The sequence below is a fragment of the Neodiprion lecontei genome, chromosome 4 (assembly GCF_021901455.1).
Source record: "Neodiprion lecontei isolate iyNeoLeco1 chromosome 4, iyNeoLeco1.1, whole genome shotgun sequence".
NCBI lineage: Eukaryota > Metazoa > Arthropoda > Insecta > Hymenoptera > Diprionidae > Neodiprion > Neodiprion lecontei.
Window position 1 is genome coordinate 3729654 of NC_060263.1, and position 26647 is coordinate 3756300.

The window sequence follows — 26647 nt, forward strand, 5'->3', positions numbered from 1 at the left end:
TTCTGCGAGATATAGAGAGAACGAGAGAGTGCGAGAGAGAGAGAGAGAAAGAAAGAGAGAGAGAGAGAGAGAGAGAGAAATGGTTGTACGTAACGCGGAGCTTCGCGCCCCGGGCGCCAAACTGATCCCCTAATTCTCCCCGTCTTAGGATTAATAGACGTTCGTTAAAAATTATTATACTGTAAACTACGTCAGTCTACTACTTACGGGAATAAGTTATCGAAGATGCGGGACGAACGGTGGTAATGAAAAAGAATTTTTCCCACTTCTCTTCTCAAAATTTCTACTTGTGCTATTGATTTTTTATTTTTATTTTTATTTTTTTCTTTTTTTTTAGTTTATTTTCTTTCCCATTTTATTTTCCACTTTTCACGTCGAATCGCATGCACTGAGAAAAATTTCATTTGTTACAGTAAATATAAAAATTGGGTAAAACAGGTATCGTTAAAAAAAACTGTTTGAATATTGTTGGAATTACGAAAAACGAGGTACGCGTAAACATTTCGCGATATCGTCGATCCTTTTTTGGTTATTGCAACGCGAAATCAGTTTCTGAGGTTTACTCTACTTTTTTTAGTTAAACAAGGCTTTAACGTCAATTTATTCTTGCTCGAGAATTAAATTTTCGCAACAGTTGCAAGAAAATATAGCGACAGTGATCGTAATGAGAAAGAATAGTAACGGATAATAGACTTTCCGGTAACGGTTAGAAAACTAATTTTCATTTTCTACCTAGAACTATATTTTCCATTTGTGGTAAAAAACGAAAATAGTTACGGACTGAGCGGTAACCGGAACTAAAAATTTCTCTCAGTTTGCAATATGCCTCTGCCTATTATTAATTTTAAATTCTTTTGTTATTCGTTCGGATTTCTTTCACTGTCATTTTTCAGTTTCCGCATCCAAGGTATCTTCGTTCTACCGTATACATATATTTTCACATTGTAATTACCTAAAATGGGCTCCAAATTGCGTGTCTGTTTACCTACCTACCGTACCTTCTGCCCATTATGCAGCGCACCTTACAAGTCGAGGATCTAGCCAACTGTTAAACAACTCCAAAGTGCCTCTCCTGTTGGGCAAAGAGAGAGAGGAGAGAGAAAGAGAGAGCGAGAGAGAGAGAGAGATGTTATTTCGATTAAATGCGTCTGCGCTCAAGCGGAATCGTTGCTTCCGTTTTAAATGTTTAAAAAAGTAATCGTCGGCTCGATTTAAGTTATAATAGTTGAGTCGCTGGGTTAAAGAATAATAAAACTCATTAAACGTTATTCAGAATAACAATGAGTAGGGAAAAAATTGCACATTTTTATCCATTTATAACCCCATACACTATAACAGTTAAATTTTGCAAGAATAATTTGAATACAACGAACTTTCACCTGTTCTTAACGAATATTCACTTTCTTATTAGTTTGCCGTACAATTATTATTTTCTCTTTGCGTTTTATACGACGCTGAGAATTTGAATCTGAAATTATGACGAAGTAACGATAAATACAGAGAATAAATAAATAAATATATGTATAACAAATAATAGAAGAGAAAACAACGGAGAATAAATATACCGCGCAACGTGTAATAAATTCAATACATGTGTGTATAATATTTATTTTATACGTGTATGTAAATATTATACACCTAAAAAAGTTTGTCCTGAAGAAGATTTTATCTAAACTTCGAGGAAAGAAATATATATAACGATTTGCGGAGTAAGAATTTTTTCATAGTCCCAAGAGATAACTTTTCCGGGACGTCTTTTACAATGCTCGCTGCTTCCTGTAACTCAGATATATATATATGTATAAAATACTATATCAAATATGTAATATTTTGGCTTGAAATGTGTAAGAGACCCTGAGAGCCGTGGTTGAAGTTCCGAATTTGAAAAGTTCCGAAAGCGCTTAATTCCGAATTATTTCGTGGCGAAACTTTAAGTAAAGAAATCGAACTTTGGAGAAACAACAAAGTTTCGAACGGTCGGAGACCCGACTGTTCAAAGTGCCGAAATCTAAGATTCCGAAAATTCAAGTTCCGATGGAGAAAAATTTGGAAAAATAAAGTTTCGATGGAATAAAATTCGGAGAATTTAAATATACTCACACAGCGTGGTTTACGCGACGAGTGGGTGTAAAATATGAGAAATACCGAAAGTGAAAATAACCAGGATTACAAACGTAAAAATATCGAAAATCCAAAACAAAGAAACATCAAAGTGGTGAAATTTCTCCAAACCAAAACTTGACAGGTCTGAACTGAACTTTCTCTTCAAAATTTGATTTCTTTACCTCAAGTTTCGCCACCGAAAAATTCGAAATTTGGCGTTTTCGGATCTTTTCAAGTTCGGAATTTCAACCCCACCCCGGTCTTGCTATTATGCAAATTTTCAGCGCACTCGTTTCCGCGTGTGTGTGTCTATGCATGAACGTAAATTTTTGTGTAGATAAGCGCCGACGGGATGATCTGCGAAAACATCCCTGGACGCAACGGTTTGAAAAAGGGCGTGCTTGCAAAGCTGCTTAAATTCCTCTTCGCCAACCGTGCGATGCGTATTAATGCTCAGCCCTTTGCGGCTGACCATTTTTTCCTTTCCTTCTTCACTTTACCTTCTATTCCTCCCCCTCCCTTCTCTCTCTCTCTCTCTCTCTCTCTCTCTCGCTTTCTCCTCCTACCGGCGTTTACCTAACGCTTAAAACGGTAATTGAATTTCCGCAATCGTTGAACGAAGTAGCTATATATATATATATATATAAGGTAAATCCAAAAAGCTCTTTCCCACTTTTCATCATGAATAATAAAGTCCTTCAGCTCGCTTCTCCGAAGCTCAAGTATTTTAAGGTATACCTATGCGTGTTGTAATTATGGCTAATTGAACGAGTTGGCTTTGGTTTACAAAATTTTTTTTTTCCTTCCTTCTCGTACCTCTTACAGTTCGCGATAAAAGTTCTGAAATTTAACAGGTTTCGCTGCATACGAAAACTTAGCATAGGAACGAACCGATATCGTAAACGATTAAAAAAAAAAATAAATAAATATAATCCCCTGGTGATGTTTGGATATTTTCTAATCGGAAATTGTGAAAGTTTCCGAAATTTTCCAATCCCCTGCGGACAGAATTTTTTCTGTATTAATGATACACAATATTTTCCATAAAAATTTCACGGATCTGAGAATAATTACCGTAGATTAAGATTCGGTTCTCGAACGAATAAAATATTTACAAAAAAATACGGTTGGCTGTATTCTAAATTTTGACAAACAAGCTCAAGCAGCTGCCGTTTCGTAAACAAAAAATTATAAGTCACCCCGAATCACGTCTGAGGGATGCGAAAAAGAACATCGATCGCTAAAAAACAAAAAAAAAAAAATAAGGGAAAAATTCAAAAAAAAAAAAAAAAAAGGAAGCTCGCGAGTGCCAAAAAGGCTTTCCTAGTAGAGAAGGACTGTTTTTTTTTTTCGCCAGACCCTCATGTTTTTAGGATCTTGTCCCGTAGCAAAAACGGGGCAGCGAAAGAGAGAGGAAAGAGAAGAGAGAGAAAAATAAAAGAAAAACGAGGAAAAATATAAAAAATGATAAAATAAGAGGGTCTCGTCGTTCCCGCAGGACAGCTGAATCACTAGGGTGCTCATATTTCAACCTCTTTATTATAAGCATGTATCATCTCCATATTTATGGATAAGCGCATACACAGGTACATATGTGTGCATACGGGGAATTCCATACGAACTCATCCAACCTCTGACTCTCATCATTTATGATTTTGGTGAAAATTTTGTTGGCAATTATCTCAACTCTGAAACAATACCATGATTTTGTTCACATTATTTATTCAACTGTTCTTACAAATACTGAGAGTGATTTTGAATGAAAAGCACTTTTTTTTTTTAATTCTCAAAACATTCTTAAAAACTGTATTTTCTTTTTCAAATATTTCAAGACCAGGCCCGTGACGAGCCGATTTTTTCGCATTCCTCTTTCAGCACTTTTGTTTTCTTTGATCGGCAAAAAAAGAAGAAAAAAAAATAAAATCGTTAAAACAATATGAAAATTCTCAAAAATTTTCGGAATTTCTTTTTTTTTTTCACTTGGAACATTTTCAAACCGGTTCCATTAAGGAGCGATTATGTCAATTTTTATTTTTTTTTTTTTCCATCAACTTAAAATGTTGAAATATCAACCCTTTCTCGAAAGCAAAGCTTCCTCACAGCTTTCGACAATTTGTTGTCTGTAGTTTGATTCGCGTTCGCGTACAAATTTACAACGAAAATTTTATCTTGATTACCGAAAAATGGATATACAATATTTACTTCCGAGTCAACGCAGATCGCGCTTAAAGATTAAAGTCACTCTACTGCAGAAATATTTTTCGCAAACTGAAAAACTGCGTCGATTCGTGATTTTCGACCGGTGCTAGGCCTCGGTTTCGGGCACGGGTAGAAAAAAAAACCGAACGAAAGAGAGAGAGAGAAAAAAAAAAGAAGGCTCGACTTTCTCCCTTGACGAATAAGTGCGCCTTTCAATCTCCACTTTTTCCATATCGGAAGACACTGTCCGCTCGACTGGATGCATTTCTCAGCTGCTTGCTGTGTATCAGCAGTAATAGCAATAGTAGCGAAGTGTCTGTGCAGAGAGAAAATATCATGTGAAAAATGAAAGGATCGACGTAAAGCTGTGCGAAATAAAAAAAAAAAAAAAAAAACGCGAATGATGTAATTTTCACACTTATCGCAAAAAATTAATTAGCCTCTGTACCTAAATTTTCATTTCGAATATTGACCATTTTTCTTTTCTGCAGTGTAATTGACTTAAATAATTACAACGTAATTTTTTTTTTTTTTTTCGTTAAAAATATACAACAACTCCGAATGTTACAGGCATCAATTGAATTTCAGTGTTTTTGTTGTCACGTATTTAGACACAAGTGACGTTAAAAATTTGTTGCTTTCACTTTTTCATATACATATAAGCTGTGATTTTCTGGACGATTTGAAAGAGAAAAAATATAAGCTCTAATCATTTTTTCGTTGATTATAGAAAACATGTATCATTATATGACGTGGAAACGAATGGGACAAATGACGAAGAAAACTTAGCCCTGACAGCATAGATTTTATTTATCGTGTTTCGGTTATTCTTTGTGAAAAAATTCGCGGTTCCGCAAGCAGCCGACACGACCGTTTCGCGAAGTGCTGTTCGGGAAAGTGCGCAAGTGCGTGTTGGTCGAAAACAAACTGCTCCACCTTCGACCGACGGATTCTAACGCCAGTTCCCCGTACTCGAAACCTGGAAAGACCCTGTGGCCATAAAAGCTCGCACCCGGAACACCGGAATGGACCAGGGTCGATCGCTCTAAAACAGGATTGCCACTTTCTGTGCGAAACCTCTTTCAGCCTTGAGGAGGAAAATGCGTCGAGAGAGAGAGAGAGAGAGAGAGTGGGAATAAAGCTCAGCTTGTGAAACAATGATCAATATTTCACAATCGATGTGACTTTTCCAAACTTAGAACTGATTAGATTTTGGCTTTGATAGGTTCGCTACTTTTTCAATTCCTTTAATAATAAAACATTATCATCTAATACGATACCTGAGACCATTGAAATCGTTGATCAGAAATCTGAATTTGCAGATCGAAATTCGAAAGGATATTATCCTTTCTTTTTTCTCTGTAAATTTGAAACCTGCGGTCGACAGCCGCGTATTTTTTTTTATGTATCAAAGATGTTCCAGTTTTAAATAGTACAGCGTAATTACTTTCCCTAACGAACTCGTTACGTTTTACCCCCTTTTTCTTCGTTATACCGATTCTCTTTGAAATCCTGCTCAGTTATCAATTATCGATAAGGAAAATTGTGAGATTGAATTATATTCAATTATACCACGTAAAAACGAATGAAATTTCATTTCGGGTTTCTTTAATCGTACGAATTATAATCTGAATATTCAGGAGTTTCTGCGGTTGATTTTTTTGCTGTTTTTACATTTCCCAGCTGTTTCACCTTTCAACAATAACGCGAAATAACGCAGGGCGCGAGTGCGGAATCACTAATGGTGAGAAAAGCGTGAGGATTGCACTCCGGGTCTGTCTGGCAAAGCAGCAAGCTTTTCTTCAGCGAAGCTCGGCTCGTAATGGCGACTGAACTTGAATAACCAGCGAGGCGGTTGTATTGCCGTGGAAATATCGTGAAAATTCTTTGGTAAATGCAGGCGGCATAACGCCCTTCCGAATCGGCGATGTAGGCAGAAAATTCACACTTCCATTTTACCTACCTCTGAAAGCTCGCTCCCTGCTGGCTGGATCATCCTGAGGGGAAATTGAATGATATACTTTTTATCAGCCGCCAATATCTCGAGCGAACGTTCTTTCGCAGTTTTCATCCGAAATAAATTCTCGCTCTACTTTATTATATGAGAAAATAATTTCGCTTCTCCCTTTTTATGAGAACAAGAAAAAAAAGAAAAAAATTCGAATACGGCAAGAAAAAGAAAAAAGAACGGAATTGCGCAACATTGGTTTTGTCATACTGTTGTATTAATGCGTGTATAGAAGTTGTGGAAATTTCGCAAGCTTGTTCGAAAGTTGGGAAAACTTGGCGACGATGACGGTAGGAAGAGAAGGACCGATTCTTCGAGTGCGTCAGAACGAGTTTTGAATTTAATTTACTCGCGCAATAACGCGAAATTCCTTACAAGTATCTCGTGGCCGAAAGTTTACGGTGTATAAATATCCATGTATAATTTAAAGCTCGAAGTATCATCGCGTTGGTGAAATAACACAACTCGCGGTAAGAAATATAAAGCTTTGCAGTTTCGAGGAGGCGGCAGATATAGAATTTTTATCAAAGAATATATTCCGATTCGATTGAATTTTCACGGATCCGTGGGCAGAAACGGAGTGAATTTCAGATTCAAAACGCGGTGGTGCATCAGCGGCGCAACTCTTAACCTCTGTATTTGAGTAAGAATTTAAATTCAGTCGCGGCTGCTGTTGCATACGCAATGTAATATCCAGAAAAAAAAAAAAAAAAAAACAGAAAATAAAAGAAATTCCCACCCATAATACTCGGAATCGTAACTTGCAGGATGACGGCGCTGCAAGCCGTAAGCTCGAAAAAGTGGTTGAATTTAGCGGAGCTCGCAAGCTCCGAGAGGTAATTTCATCCGCGAAATTTCTCCCATCTCGCTTATTCAAGAAATTGTAGAGAGAGAGAGAGAGAGAGAGAGAGGCGAGTGCCGTCTTTTCTCGACGTTGGATGACGGAGGCGGCGATTTTCTAACCCGCAGCTGCGCCTACGACCGAAAGAGCTTTTAATTTTCATCCACTTTGGAGGGAATCCCGGGAGGCTCGACGAGCTTTTTCGGGTTAAAATTATCCCGTTCTGATTTCAGCGACACACTCCGGATTCGGCGAATCGTTTACACGGATAGTCGAACGGCTCGCGGCTGAGCTTTAAAGCTCGGAAGATCCTGTTTGGGAATTTTTGCCGCAAGGAGAAATAGAAGCTCGACAATACATTATTTTTTTTTTTTTGTATTATTTTAATACCGATGTTGTTAATTTAACATCGACACCGCGGATTACATTTTAGCGATACAGAATTCAACGTCGTCGGTTGCGCGGCACTCGACGGTAATCCGTGAACATCCAGAGATAGCCGGGAAAACCCGCGAGGGAGCCGAGAGATGTTGAGATATGTAAATTTAAACGACGCCGGAAAGGCGCTGAGCGTCTCCGAAAGCCGGGTTTCTCTTTACCACGAGTCGAAAGTTTGTCCGAAGAATCGAGAGATCGGTTATCGAACGTTTTTCTGACCAGCTTCGCGATGTTTTCTCTGTTTTGTGCGTCTCTCTGTCTCTCTTCATTTGTCCTGCCTTCCTTTTAATTTTTAAACTCGCTTTCAAACTCACCGGATATCCGATATTTGACGCTTCCCGCATTTTCCTCCCTCCCCCCCGCCTTATGTATTATACATATATCACGTGGACACAGGGAGTGAGCTTTTTTTCCTCGCTTATTACGGTTCGTTCGTGTGGACTCGTCTGACAACCGTTCGAGTGAAATTTTTACAAAATTTTTAACCCGTGCTAATTTTGTCCGCAGATTCTTTACTCTAATTCACGATCTCTTTTTTTTTACTCTCAAAACGAACGGAGAAAAGTGGTGCCTCAAAAATTGCGAAGCTTAATCGAAAGCAAAAGATAAACTTGATAATCTCTAATTGAATGTGATTTTTTTTTTTTTTTTTATTTCATTTTCCATATTTTACGAAAATATTTTTTGAACTAATTTTTGATGAAACTTGTTATAATTGTAATCTATACCTGAAAATTTACCGTCATTTTGCTGTCGTATAAATACAATCACATTCGTATTTATTTATTTTTTTTTTTCGTTTCTCTTGAATCGTTTTTTACGCTGAGGAAATAAAAAAAAAAAAAAAAAAACAACCGTTTGTACACGAGTATATGCAGGAATGATTTTTTTATTCGTACGATAAGGGGATAGTAGGAAGCGTATCGAGTGGTTGAGAAAATACGCAAGAAATGAGAGACTGAATGAAAAAATAAGGGGGGTAGGAGTGTGAAAATTGTTGAAAGAGGCGTCTCGTTACCGGATACGGTACAATACGCGTATTTTAATTCGACGGAGCCATTTTTCGTTCCCTGGGGTGAAGTGGGGGTGACAGTTAAGGTTAAGAAGTTTTCGACACAAGGGAATAATAATACCTACTCATCGTGTCGGCGCGGCGAGCGGGGCGAAACTAGACTCGCGTCAGTTGAGACATCGACGTCAACAAGAGCGGTTTGAGGACGGTTATTATGCGCTGACGGCGGTTCGTAAATTTCCTCGTAAAGATGCTTTCCATACTCGTCGAGGCGGCTCCTCGTCGTTTTCTTTCACCTACGAGCTTTTATCATTATTATTAGTCATTAAGCTTTACGCTTTGCACGTTACGTCGTAATGACTCTGCGTAAGCTCGGTTCGCGTTTCAATAACCCTCGAAAGCACGAAAGATGTTTACAAAAATATCTTGTGTACAAATAACTTGTACGAATATAATCTATCGTAGATGAGCCGATGAAAAATTATCCAAGACAAAATTAACCCCAAATAAAAATACATAACGGAAACAAAAATAACCCGTACAAAAACAATCCAAGACGAAAATAATCCAAGGCAGAAATAATCGTAGAGAAAAAATTTCCTAAAAATTGAACTAAATTGAATTTCTAACGTGATATTTTCGTGTTGGTTATTTTTGTTCGCGTTATTATTTCTGGGGTATTTTGGTCTTAGTACCGTAGTTGGGGGAAAATAATTCCCGCGAGTTTTGGCACTTTTTTTTTTCACATTCGTCATCCTCTTCTTCTTCCTCCTGTTTTTGACGGTCGTTTAAACGAGCGAATCCGTTTCTATCTCTTGTTGCAGAGATGTGGCGACTCTTCTCCGCTGTTTACGCTCTCGTCACCGCCGTTTCGTCCTGCCAACAGACCGAGTTTAACTGCGGTAACGGAAAGTGCGTGCCTCTAAACAGAGTCTGCAACGGGCTGGATGATTGCGGAGATAGTTCTGACGAGGTTCGACAGTGCTCACGTAAGTAATGCACAGAGTACAAACATATTCGAACTTGAAGCAAAAACAAGTCAACTAACAAAGTTTATTAAATCGATACTGGAAATGATCGGATTGAATGAAATTCTAAATGATCCTGTGTTAATGGTGAGAGAAAAAAGTTTAAACACTAAATTCCAGCTGTGAGCAACATTTTTTTTTTTTCTTAATTATTATTAACAACGTCTGAGAAGTCAAATGTTATCAAATGTTTAGCTAAAAATTTTCACGCTTCGTCCGATTCTATTTAACATTGTTCCTTTTATTTCTTCGTTGTAACCGAATTCCTTAAAAATATTCCGATATCCGCTATATCGTTGCAATTTAGAAACGACAATAAAGTTTTTCCTTTGGCAAGAAATACTTTATTACTGTAAAAATTCTAGCTCTGACGATTCGGCGAATAATATTCATTCGCAAATTAAATCAGCTATTGTACGCATCGGAATTTCACAAGGAGTACAAATTTTTGGTTAAAAATTTTTCAAAGAATAAACCGATCCCTGTGACGTTGTTGTCGCTGTATAATAACAAGATTCTCTTCCAGTTAAAATTCTGCGTTTCAACAAATTTTCGCCTTATTTAACTAGTTCACCTTTTTTCATTGACACTTATTGAAACAATTTTGCCGTCCCAATTGTTCGTCCAACAATATATCCCCACCCGAATCAACCGGCAACATATTCGTAAATTTTAATAATCAACCTTATTTTATATTAGTTACAACCAAACATTGCTTGGATTTGAACAAGCGAATGGGATTAGTGTGTATTAAAAGCTTTGTTTTCGATCACCGAGCATAAACGTGCGGTCGAATCGAACAAACAGGTCGTAATGTTGAACTAGAATAGATTTAAATTCTATAAAAAAAAAAAAAATTAAAAATTCATCCTTCGGAATGTAATCGCGATTGGAGAATTTAAAGAAACGAACTATCGACGATTTTTCACAACGTTTTATTTTCAATTCTACACCTCGAATTTCTTCTACATTCGAACCTTGCGTGCAAACCGGCCAACGGCGATGCTGATTCGGTTTGGCGGATCCAACGCTGAGTCGGACTACTGCGCGTCCAACCGTTACGGTTTGTTCTACTGCGAAGCTTTGCTCGCCCTGATTTATGCCGCATGTTTAATGCATTTACCTTCGCGAATATCTTTGCGCGTGCACGTGTGTGTGTGCGTGTGTGTGTGTGTGTGTGTGTGGATTACAACGCGTTACACAACGTTGGAACGAAATCCGGGAACCGTTTTCGGACCTTAACGAACGCTGGATATAAGTTATACGCGAGGGGTAGAAATTTGGAAACATCGGAGAAAGAGAAATGTTTATCTGTCTTTTTCTTTTATTTTCTTACAATGTTTATCCGCACGAAGAAAAAAAAGAAAAACAAAAAAACAATTACCGTTGCATTTATCGCTTTGGAGTCTACGCGCGCTTGTTTTTTTTTTTTTTTTTTTTACTGACGTTACTGCGATTTGTGTGTAAACTGTGTAACTTTCACTAATCTAATTAACTCGGAACAACCTTCCGCGATTATCTCGAAAACGGTCGAGTGAAAAATCTGAAACCGATAGGACTTGGCGGGCGAATGAATGAATTTTTCTAAAAACAAATACTTGAACTGGGAATAACACGATCGGTCGTTTGGAAAGAAGTAATACGAAGAAAAAAGTATACGTTTGTCGGTAAAACGTTGAAGATCGATTTATTTCCGGTAGAACCGGAAGTTCGAATTCAATCGGACATGGAAATTTTTCATGCTCATCGTTTAATTATAAAATCCTGTAAGTTTCAGATGTTGTCATTTTTTTCGGACAGATCGACAAAGTCTTTTCTTTTCCGATTGAAAAAACTGATTTTCCGGCTTGTTACCCTTCACATAATAATAATAATATTTACTTTCTTTACACAGTAAATGCTAGACGGAAATTAAGTATAAGGGAACAAATATTCTATCCGTCGGTGATGTTGACACAGAGAGTTTAATTAAAATTTGTATTGTCTTAGCAAAAGAAAAAAAAAAAAAAAACAACGGAAAGATAAATATATATTTAACGTTTCTTGTAAGTTATATTCTGGTAAACGTAAAGAAAATCAATTTTACATACGAATACGTGAAAATTTTGCGCCAGTATATTTTGTATTATTAACGTTGTCATTTTTATTAATTATGCACGTCGGTTTAGCCCGTTATTCGTTAATTTTTTCTTCCTCTTTGTGTAGCCTCCTGATTAATTCATGATATTCAATCTACCCGGCCAACTTGAAACGGGCAGGATACGCTTAAAATATTTGATTATTTATTGAACGCCGAGAGAATCGATGAACTGCTCTGTGTGAGAATTATTTTAGGTCATGGCTAAATCGTGAATTGATTGAGATTAATGCTTTGAAGTTCCTGCATGCAGGGGATTAAAGACGGGGAACTCGGAAAAGTTCGTTACATGCTTCAAGTTCCCCGGGGATTAACGTTTCTATCAATCACGAGGGAAAATCCGGAGCCGGAGATTTTCACACCTTCCACGCTTGATTTCCTTTCCTCTTTTTTCCTCGCCTCTTCTATAATTCATCCATTCGATCATCGCGCGTAGAATCTGATAAGCAGTTTCGACAGTCGGACAAAAGAAAAAAATCAAAAACGGAAAAATCGCAATCAAACTGCGCGCGTATTTTTGGCCTACTAACCAGTCGATACGACGAATCAATCGGTCCTGCATAATTTTCACAATAATCTCTATAATACACTGTAATTTTACCATCGATTCTAACCCCTGATCAACTGCAATTTTCAATCCGTTTCTCCGATACTTTGTCAACATTGTTCACGCTTGTGCTTCAGCCTCGATGCGGAACAATAAAAGCTCCGTTTTGACCTAGTCAGTCGAACTTTTTCCATTCCACGGAGTAGAAAACAAAATCGACAAAAAGTCTGCTCACTGGAATTATAGGATCACACATAAATGGGAGTAAAAAGTTTCCTTGGAAAAGAAAAAAAAAAAAAAAATAACGAGGCGTGAAATTAATTAACATGTTTTAAAATCCTTTCGAATAGTAACAAACATAAAAAAAAAAAATAAAATATTCGTTTAATTTACCAAATATACGGCGATCAAATGTGGCTAAAGAAATGTTTTGCCGATTCGAATTACTGGATGTTTGATCTCGCTAGATAATCCTAATTTTAAACTTTTTTTCTTTTTCCTTTCTTCTCCTCGATCGAAAATAACATTATACATTGATCGTCGTATTTCGTAGAGTAAAAAAAATCCTCCTTCTTCACGCACGTATCGCAGTTTGAAATATCGTCGTACAAAATTTGAAAAAAAAAAAAATGCAATTGTACAGGAAAAACAAAAACAAGGGTGAAAAAATGACCGATCTCATCTGCCGCATCTGAATTCGGCGGATGACCGAAAGCTTTTCGCGAGCTTTCCTTATATACGAGTGTAGGTGGTTACAAGACAAGCTGTGTACGACGCTTTATGTTCCTCGTTGAGATTTTATCACATCCGGTATATCCTCGGCTGCCTCGATTGTCGCCGAGCAAAACCATTATTCGGGACTCCGTCTGGTTAATTAACTCGTTAATTCGAAGGTATCGCTTCCGTAGTAGGATCTACGTTGTATATACATATATATATATATATATATATATACATATATGTATGCTGCAAGGATACATATGTTATATAGGTGTATGAAGTTCGGTAGTTTCCTGGCAGAGAACAGCTGCCGGCTTCGATGTCCTTCCACTGCAGTTTCCTCTCCTCTCTTCTCCTCTCTCCCTCTCTCTCTCTCTCTCTTCCCATTCTCTTCGATTGTACGGAGTCACTCCGGTTAAGTTTGCTCTTGCTTGTCCCGGAAATTGTCGACCTGGCGACCAGAGATTGCACGGATCGTTTGGTAATGCCACCTTCTTTCCCTCTCATCCCCCCCCCCCCTCACCCTGCAACGTCTCAGAGAGGCTTGCAAATCGTCATCGTCAGGCGTTGCGAATCATTTTTATGCCAAATTTCCCGATCGTATAGTCGTGTTATTGATTTATCTTTCTTTTATTTATTTATTTATTTATTTTTTTCTCTCTCTTTCGACTCACGAATTTAATCGTATTTTTATTATTTAACGAACCTGTCGAAAAAGAATTTGTCGTCGCGGTAAATTGGTGGCAATTTAAATCATTCTCATCATCGTCATTATTATTATTGTTATTGTTATTACTGCCACCGTAATCATCATCATTATTTACTATTACTTTTGTTCTTATTTATTATTACCGAAGATGGAGGAGTTTCATTTTCTATGTCGTGGAAAGAAATATGAATATCGGGAGTGCATTAATGCATCAGATAGGGATCTATCTACGATCCGACTACGAGTCGGATTGCTGAAAAGAGTTGCGAGATCGCATTGTTGTTGTATTTTGTTTTTCTGCTTGTTCCCCTCCTCCTCTTTCTTTTATAACTTTTATAACGATCTATCAACCGTCAGTTTTCCTTCCTTGACGCTTATTCCGAGCCCTAACCCATTTTTTTTCTTTTCCCACTTCCTCTTTCTTTGCTCTCAGCGTTTTACGTCTCTTTTTCCCGTTTTTCCTTTATCTTTTCGCACGAAAAACGAAAAACCGTAGCACCGCTAGTGTAAACACACAGATGATAATATCGATGCAGGGATATCGAAGGGGTGGAACGATTACGTGACCGGAATGAAAAGGGTGGTATTTCTGGCGAGATGGAAACGAAGAATGCACAGGGAGGCTGAGAGGAAAAAATCATAAACAACAAATTACTGAATAAATAAATCAGGGTCCTGTGAAAATTTAGGATTTGTGTTGCGAGGTTATCGGGGTGAAATTGAGTGTTATCAGTCCCTCAAGAATCGCTCGCCCTTCCCATGGAATATCAATGTCCATTGCATGGATTACATGTTTCCTAATTTATTTAAATTTTGAACAAAGGAAAAGTATATATAAAATTAAAATTTTTAATAAAAACAAAAGAAAACGAACAAAGATTAAACACATGTGTGATATCAATGTCGTCGTCTAACAAAGGACGGAAAGAAAGGTATCCAAGATCGATCTCGTCGATTTTATTTCCTTTGTAATATGTCATAGTAGAGTAAAAACTAAGCGAGACGTATTGCTTTTGTTTTTTTTTTCTTTTTTTTTTTTTGTCTGCCATTGAACACTTTCAGGGGGTGAAACCACCCTCCAAAGTAAAGCGAGTCAAGGGGTGACTTGGTAATTTCACCCACAAGAACATAACATTCTTTAACCAACCCGACTGGAAAAGTTTTCTCGTAACGAGATATGAAAGATGTAATTTCCTTGATTGAAAAAAAAAAAAAAAACAAACAAACAAGTAAATAAAAACTGGCAAATCACTCCTTGACATTCCTTACTTCGGAGGGTTGTTTCACCCCCTCAAAATGTTTAACGGCAGATAAAAGAAAATACGTGTCGCTTAGTCTTTAGTCTCTTATAACTTATTACGAAAGAAATCAAATCGGAGTGATCGACATGCGATACCACCCTTGTAAGAAGGGAGAGAGAGAGAGAGGGAAAAGAAGAAAACGATACCGAGGTGGAGAGAAATTAAGAGGAAATTGAATAAGGGCTGATGAGTTGGGTGTACTTAAATTAAGCCAGAGTGATCAGGGAGATGGTTTCACCGACACCAAGTATTCCGGCAAATAAATTTCCAACTCACGCAGTCGTATTGTTATATCGATATCACTGTGATTTATCCGCATAAGTATGACACATGCATGCACCTATATATATATACATATACACACGTAGAGCTGTCACAGGCAGGTTTAGTAACTACCTACGACTTTCCATGAATATGAAATCATATCCCTAATCTTTTAATTGCCTATTTTGCATATTACCGCAATCACACAACCGAGCCTGGGTCTGTAAATTCGTCTATGCGTCCTTATATGTGCATATTATCCGCACAGTTCGACGAGAGAAGAGAGATTACACGCAGCTACCGAGATTATCCGATTAAGGTGGCCGGCTGAACTCTCTATTCCCTGCTGCTTGAATATTCCAAAAACGAAACTAGAGGTGTAATCGAATAATGCAAAAACGATCGAAACCGACCGAACGTCCGATTCGATCGGTCCGGTACATAACTTTTCGAATTACGTGAATAACAAATTTCAACAAAAAAAAAAAAAACACGTGTAAGAACGTGTAATAACGTAACGTTTAATTAAAGCTCGTGCACGAGCTTGAAAAGCTTCTACACGGGTGAAGAACTTCTTACATAATTATCAACCACTTGGTTCAATTTCCTTTTCATAACCAGTTTTGCAGACTACGGTAAAAATGAACTCGATTCTTACAATACGTGTTGGTAATAAATTTAATGAGTAAATTTATCGTCACGATAACGCTTCTGTAAATTATATACGTATAATGTAGATGGGGAAAATCAATTCCGTATACCGAGCATCCCGTATAGCAATGTAATATTACAATGTTATTTAATCCGTGCAGCAAATGACGACTTGTTGAAACGTTGTTCGCGATTCAAATTCGCTATAGACGTTGGAATTACACGATTTGACAAATTCACAACGAATACTGTGTATAATGTAAAAATTTGGCCAATGGTAAATCTATTATTATTATCGTCGTTGTTATTATTATTATTATTGTTCAATTCGTTAACTTTGTCGAGGTTATCGACAGTACTGCAGTAGTTATTGTTGTGCTGTACATACCCTAGAGATATATATATATATATATATATATATGTACACACACACACACATGTATAATAAAGGTGCCGATTGCAGTGACGGGCCAGTAAGCGGGTGGTTGGGGAGGGGGGATGATTTTTCCGCGGTGAAGCGAGATGAGGAGAGGGAATATGGGACGGGAGAGAGACGGTGGAGTCAGCTCGATAACGGCTGCTCGGTTAAATAATGGCCGCGAATTGGAGCACGAAATCCGAACTGAATTTTAATGCCAAAACACGTGAGGACATTTACCTGTGTGTAGGTAATACGGGGTAGTTTCGTTAAACGTCGGTTGTGCAAAATTCTAGGACGCATCGAGGCTGTTGAGGGTGGGTTTTCAAAGGGGTGTAGGAGAAAGGGTGCAGGTTAAGGCGAAGGAAAGGGAAGAGGGTAAAGGGACCGCAATTACGGATTGAACGTGCTCCTGTAGCAAAGCTACCGAAGGATCTTGGACGTCATCTTCTCTCTCTCTCTCTCTTTCTCTTCTCTTTGTCTATCTAGTTACTTCACATCTATAATACGTTTGTCTATTTTTTCTGTATTACATTAATTTCTTTTTTCTTTTATATGTATTCCTTCCGTGTACTCGTTGCGTATTCCTTGGGAGATCGAAACGTGTCTGGAGTTACGATAAATTCTGTTCTCTCTCTCTGTCTGTCTGTCTCTCCTCACCCCAGGATTTCGCCATTATTCATTCTGAATTTATCATCGAGACCGGACGTCATTCGACACATTACGGTTATTTTAATGTGACAATTTATAACTGATCCGTCCTTTGTCGAAATGCGGACAAATATCTTCCCCGGGTTGAATTTTTCATTTACATTAAAATGCGGAAATGACTTAAGCAAGCCTTACGGCTAACTTGTTTTTCTATACGAAACAAAATGCGAGTTCAATTCTATACGTATCATACGGCAATGACCGGTCATGCAGCTGACGCGAGAAAGTGGGAATCCGTTGTCATAAAATTCGTACGGAATCGATATCGCATATTTTGTTTCGGACTGTAAACAAGTTAGACGAAAGGTTAAGTCATTTTTGCGCACCTTACTCCACGTACCTTTCGGTGACGTTTTCGCGAAATATAAAGCCCGGTATATAATATTATATTATAGATACATAAGTAGACGGTTCCAATACAATTCACCCTCCACGCGTCGTTCGCATGCAAAATTGAAAAACTGCATAAATAAACACACAAATATATACATATATACGTGTATGTAGAGACACGTGGGACGTGTGTATGTATATATGTACATAAATACGTACATGGATCTGCAGCACCATCCGTGAGAAAAATAAGACCGTTGACGATGGATTTCGAGTAGACACAGCGTGCTGGCTTTTCGCCAACTGACCTGCATTTGGGTCAAACTCGCGTCATGCGCACGTTTATGTATCTATGCACGTGAATGCGTACGCCTGTGTGTGTATACACATATATTAGTGTGTTTCAAAATAAAAAAATTTTCCCTGAAATAGTTAGTTTAGGTAGAAACAAAAATTCTCGCGAAAGATGAGCATTGTCGGTTGAGTGGAAGATCGGGCACATTTTTTTAATCGTTTTTTTTCCTTTTCATCGAGTTTATGATGGATAATTGTTAGTAAAATTTTTTTTCCTGTTTACAGCTGCCAGCCGATCAGTTTGTGTCTTAAATAAGATGCTCCTGGAACTCTTTAGCTGATATTTAATAGGGACGTCTAACGGGTTTACTGATTATTATTCAATTGAAATACATGAAAAACATTTTCTCACTCAGATTTCAATATTTTATTCAATATTTACACATTTCCCATTACAACGGGTCCCTATATACGTGCGATTATCCAACGGCCGAATAGTCTGTCGTACATCAACAATGTAACGCGCATGCGCCGAAATCCGAAAGCATTTGTTTGGATCAGGGTGACCAACCGTCGTGAACTTAACCTCAAAAGTTTTCACAGTTGTCGCTGGGAGTTGTGCCCAATACAGATAGCTGTTAGGATTTTTGAGGTTGCGTAAATCGCGGCGAACTGCTGTCTGAATTTATGACGGTTGGTCAACCTGGTGAAGGACAAATGCTCTCGGATTTTAGCGCATGCGCGTTAGATTGTACAAAACGACGGGCCGTTAGGCCGTCGGATAATCACGCAGACTATTCGGATATTTGCATACGCGTACGCATATACGCACTAAGCTAAGGGCAAAAGGTATTTCAAATTTCCGGAGAGAAGAAACGACGAAAATATTATGCAGGAGGGGCAAATTGGCGAATATCCGCGTTCTTAGCAGGCATTCCGTACACGTTGACCACACGCTATTTTTCTGCACATTTTATACAGTTTTAACAGTGTTTCTGACAGGCCGATAAAAATTTCCCAAACTAAACTTCTCCGTACCGTGAAAGCTGGCTGTCCGAGCTCAGCCAATTTAACCCTAGAACGGTAACGTTATTATTTTCTTTTTTCTTTTTTTATGAGGTGAAATTTCGTCGAGTGTTGGTCATCGGGAGTATTTTTTGATTCGAAAAGTTTTTTATTTCTTTCTTTTTTTTTTTTTTTTCCGACCTATTTCGTAACTAATTACACGTGTCTGTAATACGAATTTTAACGTTCTACCTTATAACATGCCATTTAAGGTGAAATGTATTTTGTACTTAGTGTCAGATGAAAACTTTTGAAACCTTGAGTAAGAAAGTTGATAATAAAAAACAAGAGAGAAAGAATCACGTGTTTGGAAATGAATTATACACACAATCATGTTCATTTCTATCGAATAATTTTTTTTCTTACTGTTCAGAAAGATACGTTTAAAGGAGGAATATAATATTTGAAAAAAAAGTAATGTTTAAAGACGCGTCAGCTGCGCTTTAAATTCGGTGAAATCCGTCACTCTGAAATAAAAATTGAATTAAATTATATACAGCATTCCAGAGAGATTAGATTAATTAACAAAAATATCGCATGTACGAAACGAGTGGAAAAAGTTAGCGTGTGTAATCATACCGTGTAATACATCGTTAGAAGGAGAGGACTGAAAGAACAAGAGACGAGAAAAAATAAACGAAAATGATGTATATAACAATAAGGCTTAAAAATCTTCAAATGACCTGGCGCTGAAAAAATGAAGCCAAAAAGCAAAGAAAGAAAGAGAAAAAGAAGAATAAAAAAAAACTGACAAAGCTCCGACTCTTTTTTCCTTCCTTTCTGTCTTCTTCGTGCTTATTTCCGGAAGGCGAGCAGAGCGGAACGACCGCAGTCTGCGGTCTAATTATTTCGAAACATATGGAGATATGATAAAACTCTAATCTGTGTATAATGTAAGTTGTACATGTATATGCGAGGCAGCTTGCAGGCGAATCCGATGTTGAATATGCATGTAAGTTACATACACGTAATGGAGTAAAACAAGAACAGATGAATAGGAGAGAAACGAAATGATTTAAAAAAAAAATAAATAAAAAAACGAATCTTTGGTGCAAAAATCGAGGGTATCCGATTTGAAAATCGGCGAAGTCTTGTGAGAATTTCGTTTATGCGATGATACATTATAAGCTTCGCGTGTTTTTTTTTTTCCCTTACCAATAGCAATTTTGATCTTTGCGCGACTACCGCGCAAAGGTTGCACTGAAAAACATTACGAGTTATCGAATATTTGCATCTATAATGTGACGAATTCTGTAATAATGTATGGAAAATTCCATGCGAACCGAAATAACGTCTCACCCTTATTTCTGATTTTGTTTTAATTTTTTTCTACAGTTGTCCCAACTTTGAAACAGTGGCCTGAATTTTCTAGATTTTTTTTTTCAACTCCTCGATTACTTATAAATTTTTGTAGTGATTTTAAAAAGGACCTTTTTTAAAATTCTCAAAAAATTCTCACAAACTGTATTTTCAGCACTTACGATTTTTTTTTTTTTTTTGTCAGTTAAAAAATTGTTGCAACCGTCTGAAAATTCCCAGCAAAATTTCAAAATTTCGATTCGTCACTTAGAACATTTCTAGATCGATTCCATTACGTAGCAATTTTTGTTTATTTTTTTGTCACATTCAATTTTTTTTGTGAACTTCATGATGAAATCGGTCTAAAAATATTCTAAGTAATAAATAGAAGTCTTGAAAATTTTCAGACTGTTCAAAAAATGTTTTAGTTGATCAAGAGAATTATAAGTGTTGAAAACCAAAAAAAAAATAAAAAACTCCCCATAATTTTAATAACGGTTCTTTTCAAAATCACTCCCAATATTTATAAATTAATCAGCCGAAGAAAAATTCTAAAAAATTACAGGATACTGTTTGAAAATTGAAACAATTGCAGAAAATATTTTGACCAAAATGATAAATGGCGAATTTCAGACGTTGCTCAACTTCGCAAGGAATTCCTTGTGTATAGTTTATTAGTTTTTATAGGCATAACAAGATATTTATTATAAAAAATGCACATATCGTACGGAAATTATTTATTTTCAAATCCGAAGCAACGCGCGTGGTTTAATCTCGCATTGAAATTGGCAGCACGTTTTTCTCCTCAATCGTCCTGAGAGCCCCTGAGAAACGCGTGTTCGGCTTTAATGGCTCCTTAACTTAACTGGCTGAAGCAACTCGTTGAATAATTCTATCGCAGGGCGTGTTGTGTTGCTGCTTTTGATGCCTCCGGAGTTCGGCTGATTGCTTAACGTGAATAAAGTATATCCACAATCCGACCTGTCCCTCGATAAAAAAGAAAAACCAAAAAAAAAAATAAATAAATAAATAAATAAGAAAACCTCGGCTTCCCCGAAACCTAAACAGTTTTCCAAATCTCAGAAATATTTGCAATATTTTGAAATCGTTTCTTTATTATTCGTTTGAAATCTCTTATTTTATTGAAAAAAAAATAAAAATAAAAACACATTCGACGAATTTTCAAAACGTAGAAAAATGAATCTCGACTTCATACCCAGACGCGCTGTGTGTATAATTTTATTCGCAGTTGTTTGCAGAATCGAGAATGCATATTTTTCAAAGAGATGAATTTAACAAGATGTACACGCGTGCCGCACGTAGTAATGATCATTACGCACGGCGTGGTTGAAAAATAATCATCGTCAAGCTCGAGTGAAACGCGGCAAAATAAAAAAAAAAAAGAAAGAAAGAAAAGAAACAAAAATCATTCCGTTGGTTACGTAAAGTTATACAAACTTGCACATGACGCCATGTACATATTTTAACAACTGAGAATGACGGTCGTCTAGGCATAAATTTTTTTACCTCTCTCTCTCTCTCCTTTATAAACCTTTTTTATCTTCACATAACTCCTGTAGACAAGAGTAAAAATAATAATAATAATAATAATAATAATGATAAAAATAATTAAAACGTAAAATAGAAACAAGATGAAATTAAAAGATACCTGACGTTTCTGCTCAAATTTGTACTTCGTATTATCCGTGTACGTCGGAGATGGAAAGAGTTAAAAAAAAAAATAAATAAATAAATAAATGAAGAAGAAGAAACAGCATGAAAAATGAGGGAAGAGAGCGTGAATTGCATTCAACGCGATCGGAGCTTGTTGAAAACAGTGTACAGCGTCGCGCTTTCCGAGAACGTTTGATATGCACGTTTCCACTTCTGAACTGAAACGGGGGTTGGATATGATGCAGTACCAGTAGTACCACCCACATGAAAGGCTTCGTCGGGCAGAAAGCACTCGCAGTATTTTATACGCAGACGTATGTATAACGCACTTGAAATTCCCGCATTATGCGAAACCGTCTGGGAATTTTTTCCAATGCGGAATTCATGTTGCAAATTTTACATTATAAATTGGTTATAGGTACGCATAGTAGGTATATGAATTTGCGATATCGTGGAAGTTTGAGTGGATGGTAGACATTTTTTTACACATACTGATCGGTCGTATCTACTCGACGATTTTACAGACAATTGTACTGATTATATTAGCGTCGTTAAATTTAGCAACGTTGTTGAAACGGTTTCGGTATATTTTTCTATGTAATTCTGTCCGTAATTTCGTTAGTTGATTATCCGATTGTTTGAAATTTATTAAATCGTTGTACTAAATCAATTTAGTGACACGGTGGTGTAGCATAATTTTCAAAAAGATAAAAAACAAAAAAAAATTACAAATTTTATACATACCAAGAGAATGATTTAGAGAGAATTTTCATCGCGTTGAAATTACTGTTTTAAGGATGAAACCAATTTTCATTCTCGTTACATAACGATGACAGACGATCAATTACGCAGTAAAGATTTTCTTATCAAGTTTGTGTAGAAATATCGATTGTTGTGCCGTAAAGTTCTGCTCGAAAAAAAAAAAAAAAAAAAAAACAGAGAGAGAGAGAGAAAATGAAAACTGGAATTATATATATATATATATAATACGATGATTAAAAAAAAAAAAAAACCTTTGAATCGGGAATGAGTTTGTAAAGCTTGGGCGAAAAACGCTCGGGAAAAAAAGAACTTTTATCTTACTAACCTGGACTGCGGAACGGGGGATAAACAAGTTTTCAAGTCGGTGAGCACGAGACGTTATATTTATCGATTTCTGTTTTCAGCCTGCAACAAAACTTACTACGGTAACGTGGGTAAAACTTATGAACTGGAACTTCACCGGCCGAAGGAAGACAAGGTGCCCTACATATGCAAACTCGCGTTTAACGCGCCCGGAGGCGATCTCGGCGACATTGTGCAGGTGAATTTTAAAACTTTACACTTTGACGATTTGCTTTGGTTTTCTTTTTCCTTCTTCGTTTTCTACAATTTCGCAAAACTCGGTCCAGGACAGCCTTTTAAGCATTATTCGGCAAAGTATGTAGCCAACGGGGCTTATTTAAATCGTTACAATATGATCTGCGGAATATACCATAAGCCTGTTTTTTCTCCGTGATTTTTTTTTTCCTCATCTGTTTTCTGTTTGTTTTTTGCACGATTGGATCCACCGCGATCAAACCGAACTGTTGTAGATAGCGAAACTCTGCAAACAGATATCCTGGAATTGACGTAAATCCAGGTCGCTTTGGGGGCTCGAAACAAGGGAAATAAAATCGAGGGGGAAAAAAAAGATTCGTACAAAACTAGAAAAAAAAAAGAACCAAAATATACGCATACACACACACACACACACACGCACACTGTAACCTAACAAAAGTAAAATAAAATACCGGTAGTTGAGAGTTGGAAGCGTTCCAGCACAGGTTTTTTTTATTTATTTTTTTTTTTTTTTCGAACCAAAATCAGAATCACTCGCCTCAGCGGTTTACCTCTATGATAGAAAAATCGAGGAAGGGAACGAAGAAAAAACATTCTCTCTCATTCGTTGCGTCGACATTTGTACAATAATGAGATTAACGAACGTTGATAATCCTTTACCGTGTCTCATTATTTTTAGATAAATGGAATATATCTGCAACGCGGACGCAGAAAGGTAGGAAATAGAGGGAAAAAAAAAAAAATATGATTTCACGAGTCAGCCTTATTATAAAAAACTGCGCGCATCTCTCGATCCGCTATATTACGTATATAGGTATGTAGATGTACGAGCAGTAGTCTTCAGCCTCTGTTAAAACGCATAAAATACTTGAACGTTGTTTTTCACGTCAGAAACGGTTGAGAAGTTAATCCGTCGCGTCATCACCGTTACGGGCATGTCGGTATATATATACGTTATAAAATGTATACCGAATGGAAAAGGGAAAAAATAAAGGAATAGAAAAAAGTAGAGGAGTAAAATAAAAGGAGTGGAAAAAAAAAAATCGCAAAACTGAACAGTCGTCGTACGGAAAGAAGGGAAATTCTTGCGTTACATTATTTATCCATTTATTTAATACGGTTAACGAATCGATTATATTGTAATTAAATATATTCCGGGAAGGTGAAAGAGTGAGAAAAAAAAAAGAAAAAAAAAAAACATGGATTCGGTCGGGAACGAATGCGAGAAACGACGGTAAGATTAAAATTTCTTTCAGCTGACATTCGACAGCTTCACTCTCGGCCGTTTCGTTTCTTTTACGGCCGAGGGTTGCCCCGACGGTTCCCTTCAGATCGCTGAGGCCCAGCGGCCAGACGTCGGAGGTTTATGGTGCGGAACCTCTTGGGGACCGGCCATTTACTACAGCGAAACGTCGAGCGTTTCTCTGACTCTACGTCTCTTGAGGTTAAGCAACGACCAGACCGGGTATAACTTCGACTTCAGGATGGAGTACAAGATGATTAGGAAGTCGGACGCCGTTGTGCGTTACGGAAATCCGTTCGTAGGTGAGTCCTAATTTCGTTGCGTACACCCGTTATGTTATTTATATTCCTGGTCGTCTATGGATGAAAATATAAGCTTTATGTTCAGTTTAATGGGGGGTGAAAAACCGATGAATTTCTTGTGCTTTGGCAGGAATGACCCAGTTGACAACGTCGCCGGTCCCGACGGTTTATCAGACGGTTACCGATTTGGAGAATTCTTCGATGACGGTTTCCGGTCAGACTGGTGAACTTCCGGTCCACACGCTGCAGCCGACTAGGTCAACATCGTCCGAGCAGTACCTCGGGGATTTGATATCCGGTACTTACTGTTCGCGTATATTCAGCGACTGCGACAGGAAGAAGTGCAGACTCCAATCGCCAAACTTCCCCGGATTGTATCCTCGCAATTTGACCTGTTACTACGCGGTGAGTTCGCTCAATCCTCACCTCTCAACCATCACGTCTTCGTGCTTGAAATAATTCCCCCCAATACTCCCTGCAGGGAAACGTTGTCTTCCTTTATGCGTTTTGACCAGGGCTTTAACCCTGCCATTCCTTTGCCGAAGGGACGTCTGCGGGTTTTCCTTAATTGCGGCTGACCCTAAGGACCGTTTCCTGATCCCGACGCAAACCGAAGTCAAATTGAAACTCGGCTGTGCTTGTTATGATTCGTGGTTGATTTTTAGAAAAGGCTGCTACGATTCTCATCTCTGAGCTGGATTCCTCTGTCGGTGAAAAACGACATGCAAAATTGGTACCATACGTAGCCCAATGGTTCTATTTTTCGCTAGGTACCATTTTTCTCAACTGAAGAAAATGATTGCACGCGTTTTAAATATTGGAATCTATACCATATAGCGTGCGGAAATAATCCCGGAGAAATTTTTATTTCTTCGATCCAATGATACAGAATTTTTGTGCGATAGATTTTATATACTTCTTTCATATATAAGTCACAATTTACGAATACACGATACGATTTTTACAAACGTTGCGTGATAATCGATTTTCTTTTTTTTTTATGAGAATATATGCTATTTTTCGAAAATTCACCATCCGTGTTCAAAATTTTCATTCTGACAAGTCGATATTTAGCTGTTAATATTTTCTTTCCCTCTCGGGATTCTATAAAGTCCTAACCTAACCTAACCTAATCTAGTGTATAGATCAATTACCGTTATGATATAACCCAACCTAACCTATAAAATCCTAACCTCACCTAATCTAGTGTATAGATCAATTACCGTTATAATATAACCTAACCTAATATATAAAATCCTAACCTAACCTAATCTAGTGTATAGATCAATTGCCGTTATGATATAACCCAACCTAACCTATAAAATCCTAACCCTACCTAATCTAGTGTATGGATCAATCACCGCTATAATATAACCTGACCCGAGTCGATTTAACCTAACCTAATTTGACCTGATATATGGAGCAATCATCGTTTTGCAGGAAATCTTTTATTTTCCCCTCCCCAGTTTCCATCGTTCCTTTCGTGCCAAGTTCGCAGGCTCTGATGAATAAAGTTTCGAGGTATATTAAAACTATCGATCTAGCTTCCGGATAGCCCGGAGGTTTCGACTCGCTCCCGCAAGCTCTGGGATAAATCGTAGGTACAGCTTTGTACTTTGAATGCCGTTGGCGTTTGTTCCTGAGCGCCATATTGTTACACCGTAGGTACCCTCGGCCTCTGAAAATCCACTTTGCCCGTATATCTGTATATTATTGTATACAGGATTTAATGGTTCTGGTGCATCGCAGGTCCGTCAGCACGAGGTGCCGCCGGGAAAGCACGCTCTCATTTCCGTTCGGCAGTCGAGAGGACAGCTCGTCGCTGTCAGGGCCAGACCTGCGACTCAGGCCGAACCTCCGCCTCGGGAATTACGACTTTGGCAGGACTGCGACGTCGTTCAGGTGCGAGATAACTATAATGGCTCCGAAACGGTGGGGAGAAAAAATTATGCGAAGGAAAAAATTCAGTCCCTCTGAAAACAAACATCACGAGAAAACGAAATGAAACGAATTAATACAGTTTTATAAAA

The 26647-nt window shown here is 37.6% G+C and overlaps 1 protein-coding gene across 2 annotated transcripts in view; it reads left to right on the forward strand.

Moving 5' to 3' along the window:
- Positions 1-26647, forward strand: part of LOC107224409 — a 91723-nt gene that overhangs the window by 53652 nt on the left and 11424 nt on the right. For both annotated transcript variants that reach the window (XM_046736289.1, XM_046736290.1), the window contains exons 3-7: positions 9426-9590; positions 22919-23055; positions 24329-24617; positions 24748-25022; positions 26367-26519. In XM_046736289.1, coding sequence (XP_046592245.1) covers positions 9426-9590; positions 22919-23055; positions 24329-24617; positions 24748-25022; positions 26367-26519 — 1019 coding nt within the window. The remainder of the gene's footprint in view (positions 1-9425; positions 9591-22918; positions 23056-24328; positions 24618-24747; positions 25023-26366; positions 26520-26647) is intronic.